General features: G+C 35.7%; 1 protein-coding gene across 3 annotated transcripts in view; it reads right to left on the bottom strand.

The window, feature by feature from the left end:
• Positions 1 to 4,131: 4,131 nt before the first annotated feature.
• The window catches only part of atp6v0a1b (ATPase H+ transporting V0 subunit a1b), a 37,364-nt gene continuing 18,179 nt past the window's right edge, over positions 4,132 to 23,316 (bottom strand). Inside the window, exons 15-22 of one of the 3 annotated variants that reach the window (XM_079806093.1) lie at positions 22,691 to 22,809; positions 21,053 to 21,269; positions 20,834 to 20,941; positions 16,685 to 16,879; positions 15,080 to 15,097; positions 11,306 to 11,423; positions 11,042 to 11,213; positions 4,141 to 5,333 (exon numbers count right to left, since the gene is read on the bottom strand). In XM_079806093.1, the coding sequence (XP_079662219.1) occupies positions 5,240 to 5,333; positions 11,042 to 11,213; positions 11,306 to 11,423; positions 15,080 to 15,097; positions 16,685 to 16,879; positions 20,834 to 20,941; positions 21,053 to 21,269; positions 22,691 to 22,809 (1,041 nt within the window). In that variant the 3' untranslated portion in view covers positions 4,141 to 5,239. Of the gene's footprint in view, positions 5,334 to 11,041; positions 11,214 to 11,305; positions 11,424 to 15,079; positions 15,098 to 16,671; positions 16,880 to 20,833; positions 20,942 to 21,052; positions 21,270 to 22,690; positions 22,810 to 23,316 lie in introns of all 3 variants that reach the window. The other 2 variants (XR_013815668.1, XR_013815669.1) reach the window with 2 other exon arrangements.

Genomic DNA, 23,316 nt, shown 5'->3' on the forward strand with positions numbered 1-23,316 from the left:
GTATTAAGCAGTGCATAAAGTATTACATGACAATAATGTCTCTGAAACATCTGTGTATTGCCAAATATTGCATTTATTTCACTTCAGCTGATAAAGTGTGCAAACACAGCGCGAGCGTCACAGCGGGAAGCAGAAAGTGTCCGACTTCACGTCTGTGTTTGCAGCTCCTCCCCGCCTGCACGCGGCTACTCTCGCCGATCAGTTGCATCCAGCCGCAGCCGATGTCGAACACACCTAACATAACTCAAGAGGACAAGGGAAACACATGACAATGGAACACATGATAGGATCACATGACAAAACCAGGAAGACAAGACAGTGAACATAATAAATCAGAACTTGAACCTTAACAAGAAACAAAACCAAAACACTAGACATTACACCTGGAGACTATTCAAAAGTTGGATTACTATAATTAGGTTGGAAGCTGTATTAAAGGCAAAATCTGGTAAAACCTTATTTTCCCCAGGTGTTTACACAATTTTGTCCAACCCTTTGTAACAGTGTGAAATTAAAATATGAAGTTCTCTCAGCTCAATCAGTATTAGTTAAAAAACTGCATTTAAAAAAAACTTTACATAGCAACATTCACGTTGGAAAAATAAATTACATAAATAAATAAATAAATAAATTACATAAATAAATAAATAAATAACTAAATATATATATATATATATATATATATATATATATATATATATATATATATATATATATATATATATATATATATATATATATATATATATATATATATATATATATATATATATATATATATATATATATATATATATATATATATAATATTTTTTACATTATGCTTTCTTTGGCTTCTGAGGAGCCAACACTGTATTTAATCTTTAATAAGGAAAAGGAAAAGCAAAGCACTACCTGTACTATTCAGCAGGGAGCGCCAAATGAATGGCAAATTGCACCCTAAGTGAATGTAATTGGGTGAAAAAAAAAAAAAAAAAAAAAAAAAAAAAACAATATTCTATTGTCCTTGTGTTTGGACAATAGAATAATTCCTCATCTTTCCATTTATTTTAAAAGTAATTATCTACTATTTTTGGTTAGCTGCATCACTATTTTGACACTGAAGAAACTTTTTTTTTTTATCTGCTGTTTTCAGTTATAGGCCTACCATTGTTTAGTTGCACTGCATCTTAGAGTGTGTCTTTCTTAAAGAATTTAGGCACAATCTTGTGTATTTGCTTGTGATGTTCTGCTTTATTGGTTGATGAGTGAGAAGTCTTTAAAATTTGGCTTTAAAAACGCTTTAATTAAATGAGAAAAATACTTCTGGAACCAAGGCCTCTGAAAAAGCAGGTAGTTGCTTCTGAAAAAACCAAGGCCTCTGAAAAAGCTGTTGCTCTCTGTTCTCAGATCAGGCAATTTGTGAATTGGCAAACTTCACTGAGAAGACTTGAGATGAGCTCAAGTCGTTCCCCACACTAAAGTGTTACCACGTATTCTTTGTTGACTGATTATTTGCATTTAATTCATTAGTATATTAAAGTCTGAATTCAAAGTTCTTGCATTTCTTCTGTAAAGTTGAAAGCTAAATTGGAGCTGTATTGGAAATATTTACTTATACTGAGACATTATGCCTTTTGTGCATTTTATTTTGGAAGAACATCTGTTGAATGGATTTAAACAAGGTACATTTGTTAAACCGAGCTGAGAGTACTATTGTACACTTTTACTGACAACAAAATGCCTCAGACAAAATAATTAATACATGCATAGATGTTTAAATTCAGTTGAAATTGCTTTCTGTGGATTGACATGCAGATTAAGTGTGGACCTGGTTATTTATTGTTTTAGTAATAATATTGGGCATTTATGCAATATGTAAAACTTGCTAAAAAAAAAATGAACAGCAGCAGAATGCAGTCTATAGGGAATTTCACAATAGAGAGTAATTGTATAGTAAAGGGTTCACCGAGCAAATATTCAATTTTTCCACCTATGCTTGCCTTTCTTCCTCCATCTGCATGTACAGGAAGTTGGACACAAACTTGAAGGAAATCTGGAGCCACTGTAGCTGTAAAGCCTGGTGAATTCATTAAGTTATTCATTGTCTTATGAGGCGTATCTATCTGTATCTTCCATGGCCAGAGGGTCAAGAAACAAGAAAACTTTCCATGTTATTTTTAATATTAAATTAATTAAAACTAAATCAGATCTTTAGATGCTATCTATCTGATTTTATAACAAATATAATAAATATGTCAGTTTCACAACACCAAATGACCCTTTAGTTCACCAAAAAATTGTCATAATTTACTCACCCTCATGTCGGTTCAAACTCATAAGACTCGTTGTTCATCTTCAGAACACAAATTCAGATATTTTTTTCATAAAATCTGCTAAATTTCTGTATCTCCATTGACAGTCCACGAAACTACCACGTTGACGCTTCAAAAAGTTCATAAAGAGATTTTAAAACGAACCCATATGTATTGAGTTGTTTAATTAAAATTTTCTGAAGAGACACACAATCACTTTATTATATGATTTACAGATTGAATTTAGGGCTTTATTTACATATAAACATTGATTAATGCACACATAAGTTGTGATAAACGGAAGCCCAAGCATATTCGCTTGAAGTGCGAGAACCAATGAGGTTCATTCTCATGAGTTATGCAGCACGTTTGAGCTTCCACAAGAACCAATGAGGTTCATTCTCATCTTACACAGCATGTTTGAGCTTCCACAAGAACCAGTGAGGTTCATTCTCATGTTACATTGCAGTTTTGAGCTTCCTCAAGAGCCAATGAGGTTCATTCTCATGTTACACAGCACTTTTGAGCTTCCTCAAGAGCCAATGAGGTTCATTCTCATGTGTTAAGCAGCACGTTTGAGCTTCCACAAGAACCAATGAGGTTCATTCTCATATGTTATGCAGCACGTTTGAGCTTCCACAAGAGCCAATGAGGTTCATTCTCATGAGTTAAGCAGCGCGTTTGAGCTTCCACAAGAACCAATGAGGTTCATTCTCATGTTACACAGCACTTTTGAGCTTACTCAAGAGCCAATGAGGTTCATTCTCATGTGTTAAGCAGCACGTTTGAGCTTCCACAAGAACCAATGAGGTTCATTCTCATATGTTATGCAGCACGTTTGAGCTTCCACAAGAACCAATGAGGTTCATTTTCATGTTGCACAGCATGTTTGGGCAGCAGTGGCTCAGTGGTTCATGTAGGTTGTCTACAAACCAGGTTGGTGGTTCAATCCCCGGTTCCACCTGACCAAGTGTCGAGGTGTCCATGAGCAAGACACCTAACCCCAGCTGCTCCCGACGAGCTGGATGCGCCTTGCATGGCTGATACCGGTGTCGGTGTATGAATGGGTGAATGTGAGGAAATATGTAAAGCGCTTTGGATGGCCATGGGTCTTTTGAAAGCGCTTTATAAATGCAGTCCATTTACCATTTTATTACCAATGAGGTTCATTCTTGTGTTACGCAGCACGTTTGAGCTTCCACAAGAACCAATGAAGTTCATTCTTGTGTTACGCAGCACATTTGAGCTTCCACAAGAACCAATGAAGTTCATTCCCGTGTTACACAGCACGTTTGAGCTACAGCAAGAACCAATGAGGTTCATTCTTGTGTTACGCAGCACTTTTGAGCTTCCACAAGAACCAATAAGGTTCATCCCTGCGATATGCAGCACGTTTGAGCTTCAGCAAGAACCAATGAAGTTCATTCTCGTGTTTTGCAGTACGCTTGAGCTTCCACAAGAACCAGTGAGGTTCATTCTCATGTTACGCAGCACGCTTGAGCTTCCACAAGAACCAATGAGGTTCATTCTTGTGTGTTACACAGCACTTTTGAGCTATTGCTCAACATGGATTAGTTTTACAATCTTTTTATGAACCTTTTTGAAGTGACAAAGTGGTTGTTGTGTCGACTGTTTATGGAGGGACAGAAATCTCTCAGATTTCATAAAAAATATCTTCACTTGTGTTTTTCGAAGATCAACGAAAGTCTTACGGGTTAGGGATGACATATGGGTGAGTAATATATTACTTTTTTTTCTTCACTTTGACCAACAATCAAATGTGTATTTGAAGAGAAAAAAAGTCTTAGACTAAAAAAAAAAAAAAAAATACAGACATGCGTTTATTGACCCCAGATGTTTAATTGTCGAATTTAGGAGGAACAGGGTTTCACACTGAACAACAAACATGTTTGACTGTTTTGATTGTATAAGCCTTACTGAAATGTTCATTCATGCACAAACACTCTTTTCTGCATGTAAAAGCCACATCACCACAGCAAAACAATAAAACACAGCAACAAATAAATAGATAATAAATAGAATCTTTTACATTTTATTTCCACATTGATATGTTTCACTTTTAAGCAAGACAAAGCTGTCCACCAAACATTGACACCTTTAACAAGCTGCCTTATGATATATCCATTGCTGTTAATTCACTATCAGGATGTTAACATTTACTCATAAGTTAAATGTTGCCTTTTATGACTAGCTGCAACATGTGGGGTCAACTGAGAGTCAGTTTGACTAAAGGTTGAGATATCCCACTCCCAGAAACCATCTAATTCATCTTTCCCTTCAAAACGACATGAATACAGTAGAGGGGTTTTGTGGAGAGACAGATGCAGAATAACATCAGCAGTAAAACCACAACATTAATTAGTGTTTATCTATTGATCCATCATGTAACATAAAGGCTAGGCTTACTGATGGTTTTAGAGCAGGTTTTCATGGTTAGCTGTGACAGCTGTGGAAATCTAAACATTTTAAACATGTAAAAGTCATGAAAATTTCTATAGTGAACATACATTCCAGTTTTGCTCTGCTCTACAATATATCATTTGTTAGATGTGGCTCTTTTTTAGTGCAGGCTGTAAAATGATTCAAAATACAGTAATTCATCAATCTAGATTTCCAATCAGGACTCCTTACAGTTTTTAATTAGGTCACTGACTACACTGGCTGATTTATAGCCATATAATACAACCATTACATCCATTATAGTTGATAGATTTCTGTGGGACTGTTTACAGAAAGGCAATAAATCTGGGAGAAAGGCTTACAGAACATCACATCTCAAAAACACCCCAGAAAATGTGCATTTAGAGGTCAGGGGTCACATTTTACAAACACTTCACCAGACAGCACTGCTCCTGAAGAGGACAGGGTGAGACAGGATCCATGCAGAAGAGGGAACTGATGATATTTGATGGAGTTGTAGTAGCTCATTCATCAAACCGACCCTCCAGAATACTCTCGAAGGAAAACGGGACAAACTTGAAGCCCTGTCCTGTGTAGAATTTGTTCTGGAACTCCACCCTAAATGACAGGAAAGACAGGACAAAAGGCCACATTGTCAGAGCAGGACATTTAATTTGAAAAACACATGTGGATTCCTGTTGACAACATTTTACTTCCAACTTTATTTACTAAAGTATGTTGTAGTTATTTCCTCAAAAGCAAAAGAGTGCTGTAGTAAAAGAGTGAGAATTGGGGTTGGGCTATATATGACCATATGAGGAATGTGTCAACCGGTGGGGAGTCTGCTATACTATGGCAGCTATCAGTGGCCAAAATGCCTCTCATCCCTGTTGGAAAAAAAAAACTGAATATGTTGGCTAGGTATGTTTTGAAGCATGGCAGTTGGTTTGAGCTGGTTTAAGCTGGTCCTTAGCTGGTCATGAGCTGGTTTAAGCTGGTCAAGTGCTGGTCCGAAAAAACTAGCTCCAGCTCAGGACCAGCTTATAACCAGCACAGGACTAGCTTAAACCAGCTCAAACCAGCTGCCATGCTTCAAAACATACCTAAGCAGCATATGCTGTTTTTTTCAACAGGGATGCCCTCTCATTCATACATGCACTGGCTGCACTGAAACACTTGATACACTTGCAAAGCATAAAAAGTCTCTTACGCTCATTTAGGCAGCATTTATTTGTTTAAAAAGTTAAAAAATGTGTTTAAAAAAATTTGTTTTCTATTGTGATATATTTTACAATAAATTATTCCTTGTGTGGGCAAAGCTGTATTTTCAGCATCATTACTCTTCTTTCATTAGTCTTCAGTGTCACATGATCATTCCAATATGCTGATTTGGTGCTTAAAAACATTTGTTTCTTAATATTTTTCTAAAAAAAGTGATTACATTTTTTTATATATTTATTGTTATTTTTGCTGCTGACCTTACTGCATATGCATTTGTAGGAGTTTCCCTACCAGACGCAACATTTATGGGAGGAGAGTACTGCTCTTGGTAGATTGCGTTGGTCATTATGTAAATGATCCGGCTGCGTCTGTGTTCTTTAATTTGCATGTTATCAGTAAATCACGCGCAGAACTTTCCACTCCCATTGGCTCTTTTGTGGAATTGCGCTCTCACACTAATTTGCCCTGTTTAGTAACTCTGGCCCCAAATGTTTAAATGGTACTGTACGATAATCTGCCAATATTAGGCTATTTTTTGTTTTTTTGCCACCTGTCGATATCGGCCCCCACATGAGTATGTTACATGTTATGTTTGGTGGAAATTTAGGTTGTAGATTATTTCTGTTTCATTTGATCACTGTTTTTTCTCTGTGTAGTTCCTGTATCCTTAAGGCAAGCTCACGCTACATGACTCTCTGGATTTTGCTATCGCAGACCGATTTCCAATGTCTGTTTGATATCAACACCACATAATCTTGTAGTGTGCAACAACAAGGTGAAAATAATCCAGCCGGTCACAGTGCAGATGGTATAAACAGAAATATCTTGAAATTACTTTTGAACAATATTTTGAAAAAAAAAAATTCCGCTCTTGGTTGGTACTGCCTTCTGTTTTGTGCACCTTGTCAGCTATGACAAGACAATGACAGATGACAAGAAACCTTGTTGTGTTGTGTGAGCACTACAGCAAATCAGGCACTACAGTCCTGTAGTGTGAGCTTGCCCTTAGTTGTCTTAGCCTGGATACCGATTTTGACTTGCCACAATTGCCGAAATCGATGGTAAATCGATGCTCGATCACGTAAGTGACAATCACGTAGTCTGTATTATCAAAGACGCGATGTGACAAGAGAAAAAAATCAGTTTAAATCCAGAATAAAAAAATATATACATTATAGTAAGACTGTAAAACAAATACACAAAATGCTCTTTGAATGTTCTGTGCAAAGGTCATAACTTATTTTTTTAATATAAGCATTTTTGTATTTTGTATTAGTCTCATTTTGTATACTTTCATACCATTAAAAGGATAGTTCACCCAAAAATGAAAATTATCCCGTAATTTACTTACCCTCAAGCCATCCTAGGTGTGTATGTGTCTTCTTTCAGACAAATACAATCAGAGTTATATTAAAAATGTCCTGGCTCTTCCAAGATAGATTTCTCTTCCAAGAAAAATATCCATATTTAACAGTTATAAAGTAAAATATCTAGCTCCCGGTGGACCGGCTTCCATATTCAACTTATGAAGAAAGTGTAGCGCCTCTCCCAGTTCAAAATGCTTACGCAATGTACAACGACATTGTTGCGCCAGTTACACTTTTTTGTAAGTCGAATACAGAAGGTGGTCCGCCGGAAGCTATATATTTTACTTTATAATGTGTTAAATATGGATATTTTTCTTACAAAAACGCATCGCTTCCATTCAGAAGGCCTTTATTAACCCCACGGAGCCATGTGGATTACTTTTATAATGGAAGGATACACTTTTTTGGGCTGCCATTCACAGCCATTTTAATGCTTGGATTAGCAACATTTTTTAATATAACTTGTTTAATATAACAATTGTAGGCTATTTGATTGAAAGAAGAATGTCAAATACACAAAGGATGGCTTGAGGGGGAGTAAATCATGGGCTAATTTTCATTTTTTTGGTGAACTGTCCCTTTAAGCTCTGTGGGCAAATTGTTATTTGGGCTATTTCTCCTACTTTATCTATAATGGGCCCATTTTTCAATTTCTCCAGGTTTATCCAAAGATAAGAAGTGAAAAAAAAAAAAAAAAGTTATAATCACACATTCCGTCACTATCAGCAGCTCATAGATAACCGTGTTTAGATTTGCAGTGAAGAGAACATATTTTTGAACTGAAGGTTGAGATTTTGAGTAAGGTAATATCCAGACGCAAACTTTTGAAATCAAACAGAAAGCTGAGTGATTGTGTGCATGACAAGGACGTTTTCTGAGGAGCCGATGGAGGCAGTTCATTCTAGGAAAAAAATTATGAGAAAAAAGTAAATGCTGTTTCATTTATGCCTTATATCCAGAAACTTTTAAACATCAAATTAAACAAAACAAAAAGATTTCACATTTGGGTTAAAAAAAGAAAAGAAATGACCACAGAGAAGGAACATTGCCTCCTTATTTCAGATGTTGGTCCTGTTTGTGTAAATTAGAAAATACAAAGAATAAGGGAACATTTAAGAGTGAAGGAATGTCTCACTGCTGTGGTAAATATTTATGTCATGAGAGAAAAGACTCTTCCATCTTTCCACACATGGAACAAATAAAAACCCCAAGAGTGCAGAACATCATTTACCTCCAACATGTCTGTGTAAGAATTGGACGTGGAAAGCATTGCAAATGAGTCGGGCCGGGAATGACACTGAAATGCCACAATTAGCGCCTCTCACTAAAAATTATTCTTACCGTCACTATAGCATAGTAAACTGCGTGTGTCAATATATGACCTCATCAGGCAATGAATGAAATAAATAAAATATGAGATAAAATAACAAGCAGATGTAAAATACAATTTTGGTCCATTGAAATACTGCACTTTTGACCATTTTATGTTTCAGCAGGTGGAATGTGTATTGTCTTCTAGAGTATCAACAAGAAATGTACATTACGTTTTAGCTGCAGAAACAGTTTGCTGATAATGATCGATGTACTATATTTATATACAGTATATCGCACTGGGTGAAACAATGCCATCAGACTAGGTATGTGTTATTCCTGTAATTAAATTTGTGAAATAATATCTGCAGCAGACAGATCTGCCCCGATCACATGAACAAATTGGATTTGTTCAGTCTGGATTTTTGCTTTATTAGAATCACTTTAAGCAGCATGAGTGGAATCAATTGCAAAAGTTTAATGCTTTGAGTCAAGAGTTTAGAACAAACCCTAGACTGAATGTTTGGACAATGTAAAGACAGTTCTGCCTTGCAATAATAAAATAAAGTCAGTTAATAGGACATAATGTTATTTTTAAGAGGCAGTGATATGTTTACATTTCCTCTTCACACTCTTTTCCTCTGTAGCACATTTCAGAAGGATGACATAATCTAGACATTCAGATATTAACAGAAAAGAGTGGCAAGGATAGAGTGATTTAAAAAAAAATTCTAGAAGAGACTAATCCTCTAAGCTGTACAGCTCCATTCACTCATTCATAGTTTTTTGCTAACATAATTTCAATCATGACTCTCGGAATGGATTTGGCATGTTAATGGATATGACAATGGATAAAGACTTTATATATAGAAAGACGGTGCACTCACTTATGAATGGGAGAATGTGCAATTTACAATAAAATGGAAAAAGACCCACCTTCTAAATAAGAGGGCCAATCGCTGATTGATAAAGTCATCGCATCACTACAGCTGCCGTTAGAAGCTCCAATTGCTGTCGAAATAGTCAAGCTGCATCCTAATTCGCTTACTGATCCTATGCCCTAAAAGTATGTACTGTTTTGTGAGTGTGTAGTAGAATAGTAGGCAAGCTTTGGGACATACTACTTCGTCATAATTGCGTCTTTAATGGACAGTTCTGTCGCTTAGTTATGTGCATCCTGTCACTGTTTAAACTGCCCTGTCAATCATCTTGTTACAGTTAAAATCCTCCACATTCAATTTCATTTAATTTCCTGTTGTAAATCTTTCATGCGGAGAACTGATTTAAAAGTTAATGACCAAAAGTATCATTACAAAAGTTCACAATGCTGTTGCAGATTAAATATAATGTCAATAACATTGAATAAATATCTTTCTGTCAGGTTAGATACTGATTATTAACCCATTTATCTAAACCTCTCTACTTAACCGCACATCCGCCATGTTTGTAGCTTTTTAACACTTTTTACTTGTTTTTGTAGTTCTAATAGAATCCTCGTCCAATGCGCAATGGGTTGTGGGCAATATTAGCCGTTTGTGCATGGATTTAAAAAAGTATAAAAAAGTAAGACTTCTTAAGTAAGATCTTTGGAATACTCTTTTCAACATACTACGATTTGGGACACACTAATTCTCATTTCAAATGCTAATTAGGATGGATAGTATGCAAATTGCGACATAGCATCAGTGATCTGTGACGTGCGCTTAGGACTGTGCATGCGCATTGGCTGATCCAGCCTGAAAAATAAGCTTTTTGACATAACATTTGAACATAAGAAACAACATTTATAGGACTGTTCATGTCAGATTTTGTTGCTGATTTGAAATAAGTTATTTAATTGTGAATTCAGCAAGTAGTTTTTGAGATTTCAAGATTCCCCTATTCAAGTAGATAGGACTTGGTCTTAGATGCTCAAAATAGCTGCCCTGAGGCGTAGCAAATATGGCTGCCATGTGAACAGACATTCTTTGAAAGGAACTTTGACAAGATCTGCTACGCATGTTTCTACTGCAAAGCAAATATGGACTAGATACACAGACATGCTGCTGTGAGCATGTAAGATATGCTGCTGCCTGCACGAATAGGCAGATATAGACAGGTGGAGCTGGGGGAGGTGGAGGGATTTAGAGGAATTCTAAACTCTGTAGGACTGGCTTACAGTGAACACTGAACCAGAATATTTAAATGTTGAGCAAGCAATGTCATTGGCTGCAGAATAAGCAGAGGCCAATCAGCTTGTGCCATGTAGAAAATGATGTGATTGCTAACAGATGGCATGTTAAGGAACTATCAGTCTGCGTCATCTAGAGTTTTATGACTGAACAAAAATGTTAAAGATCAATTGTTTAAATTTCAAAATAAATAAATAATTTGTCTGTGGTCACACTGTTAAAACAATGACCATGTGAGTTGGAGTGTGTATCTCACCAATGCAAGCGCAGAGCATGCAGGAATGCAGACAGTCCCTCCATGATGAGTAAGATGCAGACTGTTAGTGTGGAAAAGGCAGAAAAAATGATCGACAGGGCAAAGAATCCACCACCACTCCGAGAGGACAGCCCAAGACGCATCACCATTCCCCAAAGAACCTCAGACAACTCTGATATATAGAGAAAGAGAAAGTTATATTTTAACAAGCCAGTGGATATGTTGTGGATATTTATATGTGTGTCTGTGTGTGTGTGTACTTACGAGCATGAGCCAAACTAAGGGCCCAGAGCCGCAGGTATGAGGCCGTGTTGGAGATGCAGCCCAGGCAGTACTCTATAGTGTGAATGGCCTGATGAACAGCCATATCTCCAAAGTTAAACTGCAGACAAAAAAGAACACCAGAATTGAGTCAATAAAGATCTTTGAATGTAGGAGCCAAAAAAGGTAAAAAATGGTTAGTTGACCGAAACAAGGACATTTTGTTATTTATCTTGTATTTTGTGCTTTCGTTTACCACTTGATATGCTCCATGTACATGCAATGTTTATCCTATAAAGCCATCATGTCTCTTCAGGCAATTTCCTCATTAATCCGGATAGATTTGAAAACTGTGTTTCGTTTCAAATGCTCGTCGTCCACACTAGCGTTTTCTAACATTTTCCAAATGTTTCTTGTCTGTAATAAAAGCTCACTGAGATGATACGTAGAGACTAGTCATAATACAATTCTCATGCTATTCTTCTGGCATGATCGCTTTATTAGCAAAATATATCACCACTTACTGGTGCGTTCAGGTCCTACTCAATTACCATTCATTGTTTGGTCTATAACGCAATTGTATATAATATAATATAATATAATATGAAGATTTGTGTCTTTAGCAAACTGTGAAAGTTAATAGCACATACAAGCAAATACCAGTATAAACATAGATCTCTATCTGTACATAATGTGTCACATGACTATACGTGTCATCGTTTTCAAATACTTCTGTTTTCACGATCTACACTACAATGCGAAAACTGCGTTTTCCAATTTATCCACTTGGGAAAGCGTCTTCAAAAATTACAAAAATGCTGTCTCAGCGTGGAAAGAAGGCCAAAATGTAGAGAAAAAAATGCTTTTCAAATATTTCTGGATTAGTGTAGATGAAGCATTAGAAGAATTGAATTAAACCACTTCAACTTCTTTTACAATCCCTTTATGGACTTTTTGAAGCACCAAAGTTTTCAATGGAGGGTCAGAAATCTCCCGGGTTTCATTGAAAATATGTTAATTTTTGTTATGAAGATGAACGAAAGTCTTATGGGTTTGGAACGACTTGGGGGTAAATTATAACAAAACATTCATTTTGGGTGAATTATCCCTTTAAAATTGCCTTTAAACTGCCAATTTGAAATTAATAAACTTGAAATACCTACAGGTGACTCATTATTTGATCAGACTGCCATGTTTATATAACATGCAATACATTTTTTTTAAATAAATAATAATAAAGTTTCCTTTCCAAGATAATAACAATATTTTACGGTCCTCCCTACAATATGTAGAAAACAACTGTTTGAAATTCTTATTGTTGTATAATACCTTCGTACAATAGGCAGTATGCAGTGTATGATATGCAGTATTCAGAAATTAGTAAGCTAGTATTTTCAGAACATAGCCATGGTCTCATTTACATTTATTTTTATGCAATTAGAAAAAGCGACTTACATTGAATCAGTTATAGTATACATTTATTTATCATTTCATGCATTCCCTGGAAACCAAACTAATTGACAACGAGCACCATGCTGTTTGTCTATGCAATATTTTTACGTGCTATGTTTATTATTCAAATCCTGATTATTCACCCACTTCCCTCTGCACACACTTGAACATGTTTTTTTTTTCTGTGTGTGTTTTTCTGTGCATATATTATTTTGATATTCTGTTCTTGCACTTCTGCAAGTACTGGAAGTTTCTTAACTGAAGTAAATGTTCTTTGCGACTGTGTGCATACTTATCCAGTGAAGTGTTATCAGATTCTGAAATGATAAATGAGCATTAGAAAACAGAACTGTTACTTTAAGGAACACTGGCTCCGTAATTCATCTTCACTTTCCATCATAATATTATTATATTGTTTAAGCTTCATGAAGTCATTAGTGTTGAGAACAATAGAGCTGCGATGATTGTGATGTCAGTGATCTGTTTCCTGTCTTTAAACAGACCAGAGAGATTACAGATACAAAGGCTTTGTTTTTTCTTCCATATTATGTCTAAAGATCACAGTTCCTTAATTGTCAAGTTATGAGCAGAGTATATACACAAACAAACTATGAAGAGTCTTTAATTAAGTTTATTTTAGAATAAATGTAGAAGGCTGCAATGGACCTGCAGCCCAAGACTGGAATTTGGAGATGGGATGGATGGAAATTTAGAGTACATACTATGTACGTACTTAAGCCAGCTTGAAAATGTATGAAAACCTGTAATCCAAATATAGCTTAAATGTACTGACTGCACTTCAGCTGGAGTCCATCAATATATCCAAGGTGTTCCTGCTCAGGTTAAAGTTTCTGTCCAATAGACATAGGTTTTACTCAGCAAAGTCAGCAAAATAATTGAGGGAACATTGATGCCAGGTGTGTTTATCAAGAAGGAAAACACAGGACTGATCATACTTGTGAAGTCTTGTAAAGTTTGGCTTGGCAGGGGCTGGTTTCCCTTTTCCACTTGATTCTTTTGTTAAGTGTGCCGAATGGCTCAAAAGCCATCATGGAAAACCTGACGCAACACCCTCATTGTTCTACAGCAGAGGTGTGTTATCCGGATATCATAGGAACCTGAAGTCCAAGGCTATTGAATGACTCATAGTGTGTAGTTTATGTCAGTTTGTATCAACACAATATTAAGCATATTACATAAATCTAACGATTAAGTGCAGAAATAACTGTCTCACTAAGAAACAGCAGGTAAGTGTGTTCAAGAATGTGTTCTTTTCATTCATCTACCATTTTTTCCTTTTCACTATCGCCAACCGAGTTATAATGCATTCAATCATATTCTCTAAATCACAGATGGCGGAAATCCTTTAGTTTCATTTCCCAATTTTTTTTGCAAGTATTTAAATGATGAAACTCAAGAGTAAATTTGTATTGATGTTAGGTTTAAGGTAAAGGGTAGGTTTAATGACATCCACATCCATAAAGTATTTTTTTTCTTTGCAAGAAGCATACATTTAGGGGTGTATATTGTACCTAGTGAAAAAAAACCTATACCAAAATGTATTTAAAATACTTTTATTTCAAAGCAAGTATAGTACAAATCTGTTAACATATTTACTGACATATCATTTGAGACAATATTATAATTAAACTTTAAATAACACTTTTATTAAGGATAATTATGATCTCTGTATAATATCAGTCTTTAAATACAAGATATTTAAAGTGTACCTAAAGTATAGTTGCAATAGTTCCATTTTAGCACAGTCAAATATACTTAAGTATATCTTTAGTTGGACCTCAGCACTATTTCCCAAAAAGTTAGTTAAAAGTTAAAAGTGCATTAAGTACAAAATTAGTTGTTCCAATTTAACAGACTTTAAGTATATTAATTTAGTATGCCAACAGTACAATTGCAGGGTATTTATATTAAGTACAAAAATATGTAAATGTATTTGTAGTATACTTAGCATAAAATAAATGCATTTCAAATACATTTATTTTTCACTAGGGGTAGTACTGTGAGATGCAGACAGACCCTTTTCAGTTTTTAGTCCATTTGATTTAATTTCTTAAACAGAAACAGTGTTTTCTTTTCAACGTTTAATTGGACAAGTATTGAAAGAGATTTATATTTTGAGAAAATTACTTAAATTCGTTGAGTATATTTTATATTTAAAGTGTATCTATCATTATGAAAAGCTGTTAATTTGAATAAATCATTAACATTTTGTTTAAATAAATATTTTTTATACATACTTTTTATGAATAAATTATATATGAGAAAGATTGTATGCAAATGTAACAATACAGAAAATTATCTTACCGGTTCTTCCTCTGAATGCTTGAAAAGAAGAGAATAGAGTTTTAGATAAACAAATCAGAAAGAATAGTATCAATGTTTCAATTAACGGTGATAAATTCTAATGCATACTGCTGAGAATAATAATAAAGGCAGATCAAAGGTTACAGATTAGACAAATAAAGACTGCAATCTTTTAGGAAACATTAGCAGGTGTGTGATGTGTGTGTAGCATTCTCTTTAACACTGGCATACATTCACCAAGCACTTATACTGATAGACCTGCTATTATACAATATTCAGATATGTGCATGCTGGATCATGTCCTTGTGTTTTTCACTCATTTTTTCATCTCAGTAGATGAGAATCTACGCAATCGTCTTACACCACAAACAATGAATGCCATGTGTGGATAATACAGTCATAACTCATCATGTTCATCATAATCATAAAATACAGAAAGATTCAATTAGGATGGCCATAAATAATTACTGTTTCAAAACAGTTTCATAACTACAGTGCATTCCAAAATTATTGAATCACTATATGGCTAACTTTCCACTGTGTCTTAAACAGAATACACATCAAGTGATGACACACACATTTAATAATAAAAAAGGCAGTGACTATTTGCACTAAGTGTATATATCAATAAAAAGTATTTTCTTTGCATTAAGTGCAAATAGCTTTAAATGCTATTTTAGAATAAGTGTAAAGAGTGGTAGATGTAAATAAGAGTTAGATGTTATTTATACTTAGTGCAAATAGTGACAGATACAATTTGCACCTCAGTGTGTTGTAGTATAGTATAAAACATTATGCAATAATAGCAACATATAATATTACTACATTTATTAAAGTCATAAAAGACATTACTTGTCCCTGTCCCTAAAGACCTCCCCTACACCTACCCATAACCATATTGAATCTGCTGATCAGAAAAGAGAGCCATGGTTTTGAGCGTGGTAATATGAGCTGCATGTGTCAATGTGGACACAACATCCAATTTCAATTCTAGACCAATTACAAACTTGTTAAACCCTTTATTTCCTGTGAGGCATTTCTTTTCCACTTTTCAAATAATTTCTTTATTTTTTATTTAAAATAAACGCCTCTCCAAGCTAATATGTGATATCTAAAACAACATGGCGGAAAGCAGCTTTTTATTCATTCCAGAGTATTTTCATTATTTGTTGTTTTTATCAGCTCAGAACATGATAGTCAGAACATACGGTTAAAGGAAATGTCAAAAGTTAAGACAGGGGATGAAAATATTTTGCACATTCCAGTGGTGGGTATGTTTGGAATGAGTGAGTCAGGCTGCTAACAGGCTCTCTGTGAGGAGTTACTCCTCTGTTTACATTTCACAAATCACTGTGGGACGACCTATTTCTTAACCATCTATCAGTTATTAAGTAGTAAGTTTAATTGGTAGTTTATAAACCTTTTCCACTTGATCTCACTGCACTCAACCAACAACATCTCACAAGAAAATATAACTCAAGCAATGTTTTTCTGTGTGCCATCAAAACATCTCTCAGCTGTGACTAGGTAAGGTTGTATTTTTATGTATATGCAATAAGGAATATACACCATGAACAACTGGCAGACATCACAGACTCCACCCACCTCATCTCCTTCCTCTGAGTGCTGTGAGAGCTGGTCGTGGTCAATGATCTCCGCCTCGTCCTCCGTAGGCCCGTTTCCAACCCGGACGCCACCGAACTTCTGTGTGCCCTGTTGGGTGAGTCCGGTGGGTGAGCTGGTGCCTGTCTGCTCTAAAGTTTCTAGATTCTCGGCAGGTCTTGCCTCTCTCATCTGGGACTAAATACAAACAAGGTCTGTGTGGCTAACAGCATGCCATGGGCCGCCTGAGTGTATGCTGTGTCTGGTACGGCTGCTTGGGGCACCTACCAAACACGATGGAGCTATACCTGTCAATCACACAGCAGCCAGGCCACTCAAAAGGATCAAAAAAGCACCCTAAAGTTCAGCTAATTGCATTTAACATAAATTTAAACTATACTACTTTTTTTTTTTATTTAATTCAAATGAACGTGCATTTAGTGTCTGAAAACATTACATTACACACTTAAAGGGATAGTTCACCCAAAAATGAAATTATATCATAATTTACTCACCCTCAAGATGTTCCAAACCTGTATGAATTTCTTTCTTCTGCTGAGCACAAAAGAATATTTTGAAGAATATGGGTAACCAAACAGTTGATGGCCCCATTGACTTACATAGCATCAGCCCATCAATTGTTTAGTTACAGATATTCTTCAAAATATCTTTTGTGTTCAGCAGAAGAAAGAAATTCATATAGGTTTGGAACAACTTGAGGGTGAGTACATTTTCAAGGGTAGACACAGACAGGCATAAAATAGAATACCATTAAATATATCAAAAGTTGACTGGTAAAATTCACACTTTTGGCCACCACATTTTAAAGTGGTGGGGCACACTCTAGGGCATTTTTGCTAATTTTAGGAAGGATATTTGCAATACAATACATCAATCCTGCTGATTCTAGTTCAACATTATGATGGATCAATTTAAGCCTTAAGTTTGACTAAAAAAACTGTAGAAATGCCCCTGTGCATTATGGTAAAGAGTAAAATATCTTTGTTCTTCAGGGCGTCTTTCCATGTTAATCCTACAAATATAACTATTTTGCTAAAACTAATAATAATATCATCATCAATAATCAAGTATTTTATCATTTTGAGAACATCAGTACTCTTAGCACTAAAACTGTACTTTGAACGGAACAAGTTTTCCATAATCTATTATCTTTTTCTTAACTATTCTAAACAATATTTACCTGCTGTAAATGCTTCAAGCATGGTAGGTGCCCCATTGGGCCAAACCAGATTTGCCCCCTTCACAATATCATGTGATTCTATCTACATCAAGGGCGTAGTTTTGGTTTAAACACTGGGGGGGTTGAAGTGTGAAGCGTTTAGCGGGGTCCCGGGGCATGATCCTTCATGAGATTTATTGTTTGCTTGTTTATTTATTTTTGAAAAATGTTCTTGTACGATATCATCCACATGCAAAGTTGGTTGATAAATGCAATAAACCATCGCCTAGTTAAAAATTACTTGTTTACAAAGGATGTATAATGTATTTTATATTATTTAAGCACCTAAAACCTTATCAGTTTGACAGAATTTTACTTAAGACTTTCTTACTTTTCTTTACTTAAAATTAAAATGTTAATTTCCTGTCGTCTCTTGGAATATCTGAAAGTCTTTTTTTCTAATAGATGTCATTAGTGTTAATTTCACATTTTACACATGGGGAAAACTATAGCTACAACATGCCACAGTTGTAAAATAAATCTTTAGTGACAAATCTATTCCCTTAACATATTATCTATTATGAATTCTACAACCAGTTAGTCAAAATGTGCCACAATAAATACAATAGAATTTGATAAATTCTAGTATGGGTGGTCATAAGTAGTTTAAAAAACTTTCTAATTTATGTTGGTGCAGGATGATGCTTTCTCCTTTTTTCATCTTTTTAGTTTATGTGGCTGTTTAAGATCACATTTGACTTTCTCCATAGTAGTTTTAAGTGGTAAATTCTCAATAGGAATCAAATGCATTTTATCATCAGCGTCGTGATAGGAACGGCTCGCGCAAATCTTATCACGCTTTTGGAGTTCACTGGTGAACACGCGCAGATAATACGGTGATTCGCACGGCACTCATGCACAATTTAATAAACCGGGCTTCAGTCATATTCCGCAGATAGTTTGTTCGTTCTGTTCGTACGGGAATTTAGTGCTTATAAAAGCTCTGGGCGCGTGATGTTAATAATAGCCTGATTCTATGTTTCCATCAACCATGGTATAAATATTGGGGGGATTGTACTTGCTTGTTTTGGTTATCGGGGAGGTTACATCCCCCCATCCCCCCTGCAAACTACGCCCCTGATCTACACAGATAAAAACCATGCACAATTCTACTCTATCAAACAGACATATATGCACACAAACATACATCAGTGAAGAAATTCAGGAAAGGTGTTGTACTTGGCTTTGTCCCATGGCATGCTGTTAAAAAACATCTGAGGAAACACAATACTCACAGTCTATAAATCTCCAAACCCCAGTACCAGAGGAATGTTTGTTCATTACATCTACTAATATTTGTGTAGTATTTCAATTTTGTATTTGTCAAAGACAATGAAACAAAACAAGCATTCCTTTCAACATTTCACTTAATCCTCTACATTGCGAGTAAATCACTTGCATATGCGAGTACTTTTTGGGCTAGGCGACTAAATAATAAATTGTTAGATATCACTCACCAGTGATTGAGTTAGAAGCTAAGAATAAGCGCTGTACAGACATGTTTTTATTTGCCTATACTTGAACACTCAGAGCATTTGAGAGTTTCATACTCCTTGTCTTTACAGTGCAGTGAGTGAGTGACTCCTATTCACACCGGATGAACCTTTTCATAGTTCCTAGAACTATTGGCGGAAGTACCCAGATTTTGGCGTGTCTGCATTGCAGGAACTAGGAACGATTTTAGTGCTAGGAATTCCTTTTGGGGGAATTAATTTAGCTCTTACTTTAGAGTAGGGTATAACCCAGCACAATAGGAACTACCAGTGACTTAAGTGTAGACTGAACGCACGCGAAACACCAGCACCTGACATTTAAAAAAAAGCAGTGTACACATACAGATTATAGTCTATTTATTTACTCCAGACACTAACTCTAAGAACATGGAAAAAAGTGATAGATGGACCTCTCAACCTTTATGCCAAAGAGAAATTCCAAACGCAACTTTGAGGGGACCAAGCAAGACATGATTATATATTTCTGCTCAGCTAGTGACATTGGACATCAACCACACAGCAAATGATAATACTTTTTCATATACTGTCTACTTCTTTGTATAACAGTTCTATCTAATAACATATTAGACAGGACTATTAACCAGATCGTAAACTAATGAAGACGGAGAATGTGATAGCTGTGTGCTCAGGCTCTGGTGTTCTCAGCGTCGCTAAAATAAAGGTCCGCCGCAAAATAAAGGTCCGTCACTTCAGAGTTCCAACTAGCGGTGCGAATGCAACCAGGAAAATGTTCCTAAGGGAACTTTTAGTTCTTGGGGAACAATTCTGGTGGCTAGTTTCTAGAACTACCTGGTGTGAAAGCCCATATTGATATCAATGGATACAAAGTGTATTTGACACTTTATTTTAAGGTGTCTTTGTTACAGTGTAATTATACATTTAAATACTTTGTAATATTAATTCAATACATGTACTTACTATTGGGTGAGGATTAGGTTTTGTTTAGGGTTATTATAAAATAACTACATGTAATGTGTAAGAAGGACACTGTAAAAAAAAGTGTAACCAAATTAGTAGTAGTATTTTATTAGAAGTATTGTTAGTTTTAATCTATATAACACCTAATAATCAATAATGTGTTAATCATCACTACCAGCCCATAAGTTCAACCATAAAAAATAAAAAAACTTGTAAAGCTTTCAAATAATATTGCATATGAATGTATCTTTGTAAAAAGCTGTTATGTTGTGAAGAGAAGCATATTTCAAGTCATTCATACATAAATCATTAATTCAAAATCATTAATCATATATGTATTTATAAACAGTCTGGCAAGTAAAAATATAATAGCCAATAGCAGTTATATTACCACGGTATGCATTGAGGGTTGATTCCCATTCATCATCATGCACTCATTTAATGACATAAAATAAAAGAGGTTAGAGAAAATAAACATACCAGGTGCTTCTTCCACAGGTGCTGACGGCGCAGGACCAAAGTCTTCACCACCAGCATGCATGGCACACAAGCCAAAGCTATCACCACCAACAGAGACTGAATCCCCACCTATGTACACATAGAAAGAGATCCCACAGTCTTTCAACCAGAACTCTATCCTGTTCTAGCCAAAATTCTATCTATCCATCTACCATTTTTGTGTGTAAATGTGAGCATTACCTGTCCTCTGTACAGGGGTTTGTTGGAGGGGTCATTGTAGTTGAAAAGAAACATATTGATGAAGGCTATCAGTAGACTGGGAGCGTCTTTAGAGGTCGCAGCATCGTAAGCAATCCATTTGTAGAAGATGAGCAGGACCAGATAACCAAACAGACTGCTCATGAACACAATCTCAGGGATGAAACCCAGGAAAATGTTCAGAGGTTTCTTAAAGTACCTGTGAGACACATGGAACAAAAAAAAAACTGCAGTTAGAGCAGTAGATGAAACTCTAGGGGCCCTATTTTAATGATCTGAGCGCATGGTGTGAAGCGCATGGCGAAAGTGCACTTAGGGCTCATCCGAATCCACTTTTGCTAGGTTAACGATGGAAAAAACGGTCTGCGCGCCAGGTGCAAGGTCGAAAACGGTTGTACCTAGTCTCTTAATGAGTTATCGGTGTTTTGGGTGTAACATGCAATAAACCAATCAGTCTCATCTCCCATTTCCCTTTAAAAGCCAGTTCGCTATTCATATGGTGGAATTTGCGAGCGGAAAGACTGAATGCTTCTCCAGAGAGGAATCCTTTTATTTTTATTTTATAAATGTTTGTGTGCTGCTGAGCGCCCCTGTATGTGTAATAAGCAGAGTGTACACGCATTGTGAACCCCCCTATAGGTGCATATTGCTATAAATATGCCCTTTAAATAACACAAAAAATACTGCGCCATTGACTTTAGACCAGGTTTTTGTTAGTCAATGGTGCAGTTTTTTTCAGTGGCCTCAAAATAGCAACGCGCCAACAATGCGCCTGAACACACCTTGTTTTCAGACCAGCACGCCCATGGGCGAACAGATGGCCGTGTGTGCATTTGCTATTTAACCCCTAGGAGTCTGAGCTCTTTTGGGGCCCTTTAGAAGTTTTGACATGCTCTGACATTTGTGTTTTTTTCAGTTGCTTATAAACACATTAATGGCAAAAGGGTAATTACACTGTATTCAGCACAAACTGGGCTACCATGATATGTGAGCAACATGTATGTACATGCTTGTATTTTTGAGAAAAAACTGTTTAGGCATTGTTTTTGAAAAAACAAAGAAATTTGTTTTAAACAAAACTCTTTTCAAACAGATTACATAAACACAGAAAATTTGTTTTCGATTTGGTTTACATTGTTTAAAATCTGACATTTCAGCGTTTCTTTAGACATATGTCTCATGTTTGTGAGACAAGCATAGAGCTTGAGGTCACATCTGAATGAACGTCTTTGACAGAGAGGCTGCAGATCGCGCATCATGTTTGTTTTCTTTATTTTGCAAAAAGCAAAACATTTTGTTTTTATTGTGACTACACAATTTTTTTTTGAAACTTAACAGATTATAATGATGTATAACACTTGCATGAATGATAAAAAACGAGTTATTTGAGTCTCTTTGGCACTGATAAGAAAAAAAGTGAGTCGATCACGCCGGCGCGACGGCCGACTCGAGGGGGTTAAACAACGTGGCGCTGGACATGAAAATGATAACTAACTAATGCATTGGGCTGAAACTAGCAAAAAACACTTGCGTGGTGCTTGCCGTCGCATTGCGCCAGATGTATGATAGGGCCCTCGCTGCTCCACACACACAAACACACACATTTGGACACACACTTACAGGTGATTGAAGAGCGACAGTGTGATTCCAAACAGCATGTGGATGACACCCAGGATTACAGACATCTTCATCTTAAACGAGTTCAGGAACGTCAGCTTATTTGAGGCAATATTCCAGATCTAACAGGGGAACATTAGTAGAACAGCATTATACCAGCATCTCTGTAGTTCACACACAATTTGTTGAAGATAAATGCCTCATTTTAGGGAACTTCATTTTAGGGAACATTTTAGGCTAGTAGGGAACTGTATTTTGGTCATTTTTAATACTAGAGATAAACTACAGGGTAAAAGTATACAGGGAGAGAAGTTCTTGTTTGTGATATTTTATTTTGTTTATCTTTCCCACATTAAAAAATACTATAGTACTGTATATTATAGTAAAATTACTCTAGTAAATACTATAGTGTTTTTGAACCATACTATATTAAAAATACTACAGCATACTGTTGAATTAACTATAGTCAATTGTTAAACTGAGTTTGTTTACTATAGTATATGGTTCAAAAACACTAAAGTAATTTTGCTATAATATACTATAGTATTTTCTCATGTGGGTTGCATGCACATGCATGCATAAAAAATGTTAAGATTGTTCTTTTTTTGCACTCCCCAACAAAATCACCC

Source organism: Gobio gobio (assembly GCF_949357685.1).
Source record: "Gobio gobio genome assembly, chromosome: 23".
NCBI lineage: Eukaryota > Metazoa > Chordata > Actinopteri > Cypriniformes > Gobionidae > Gobio > Gobio gobio.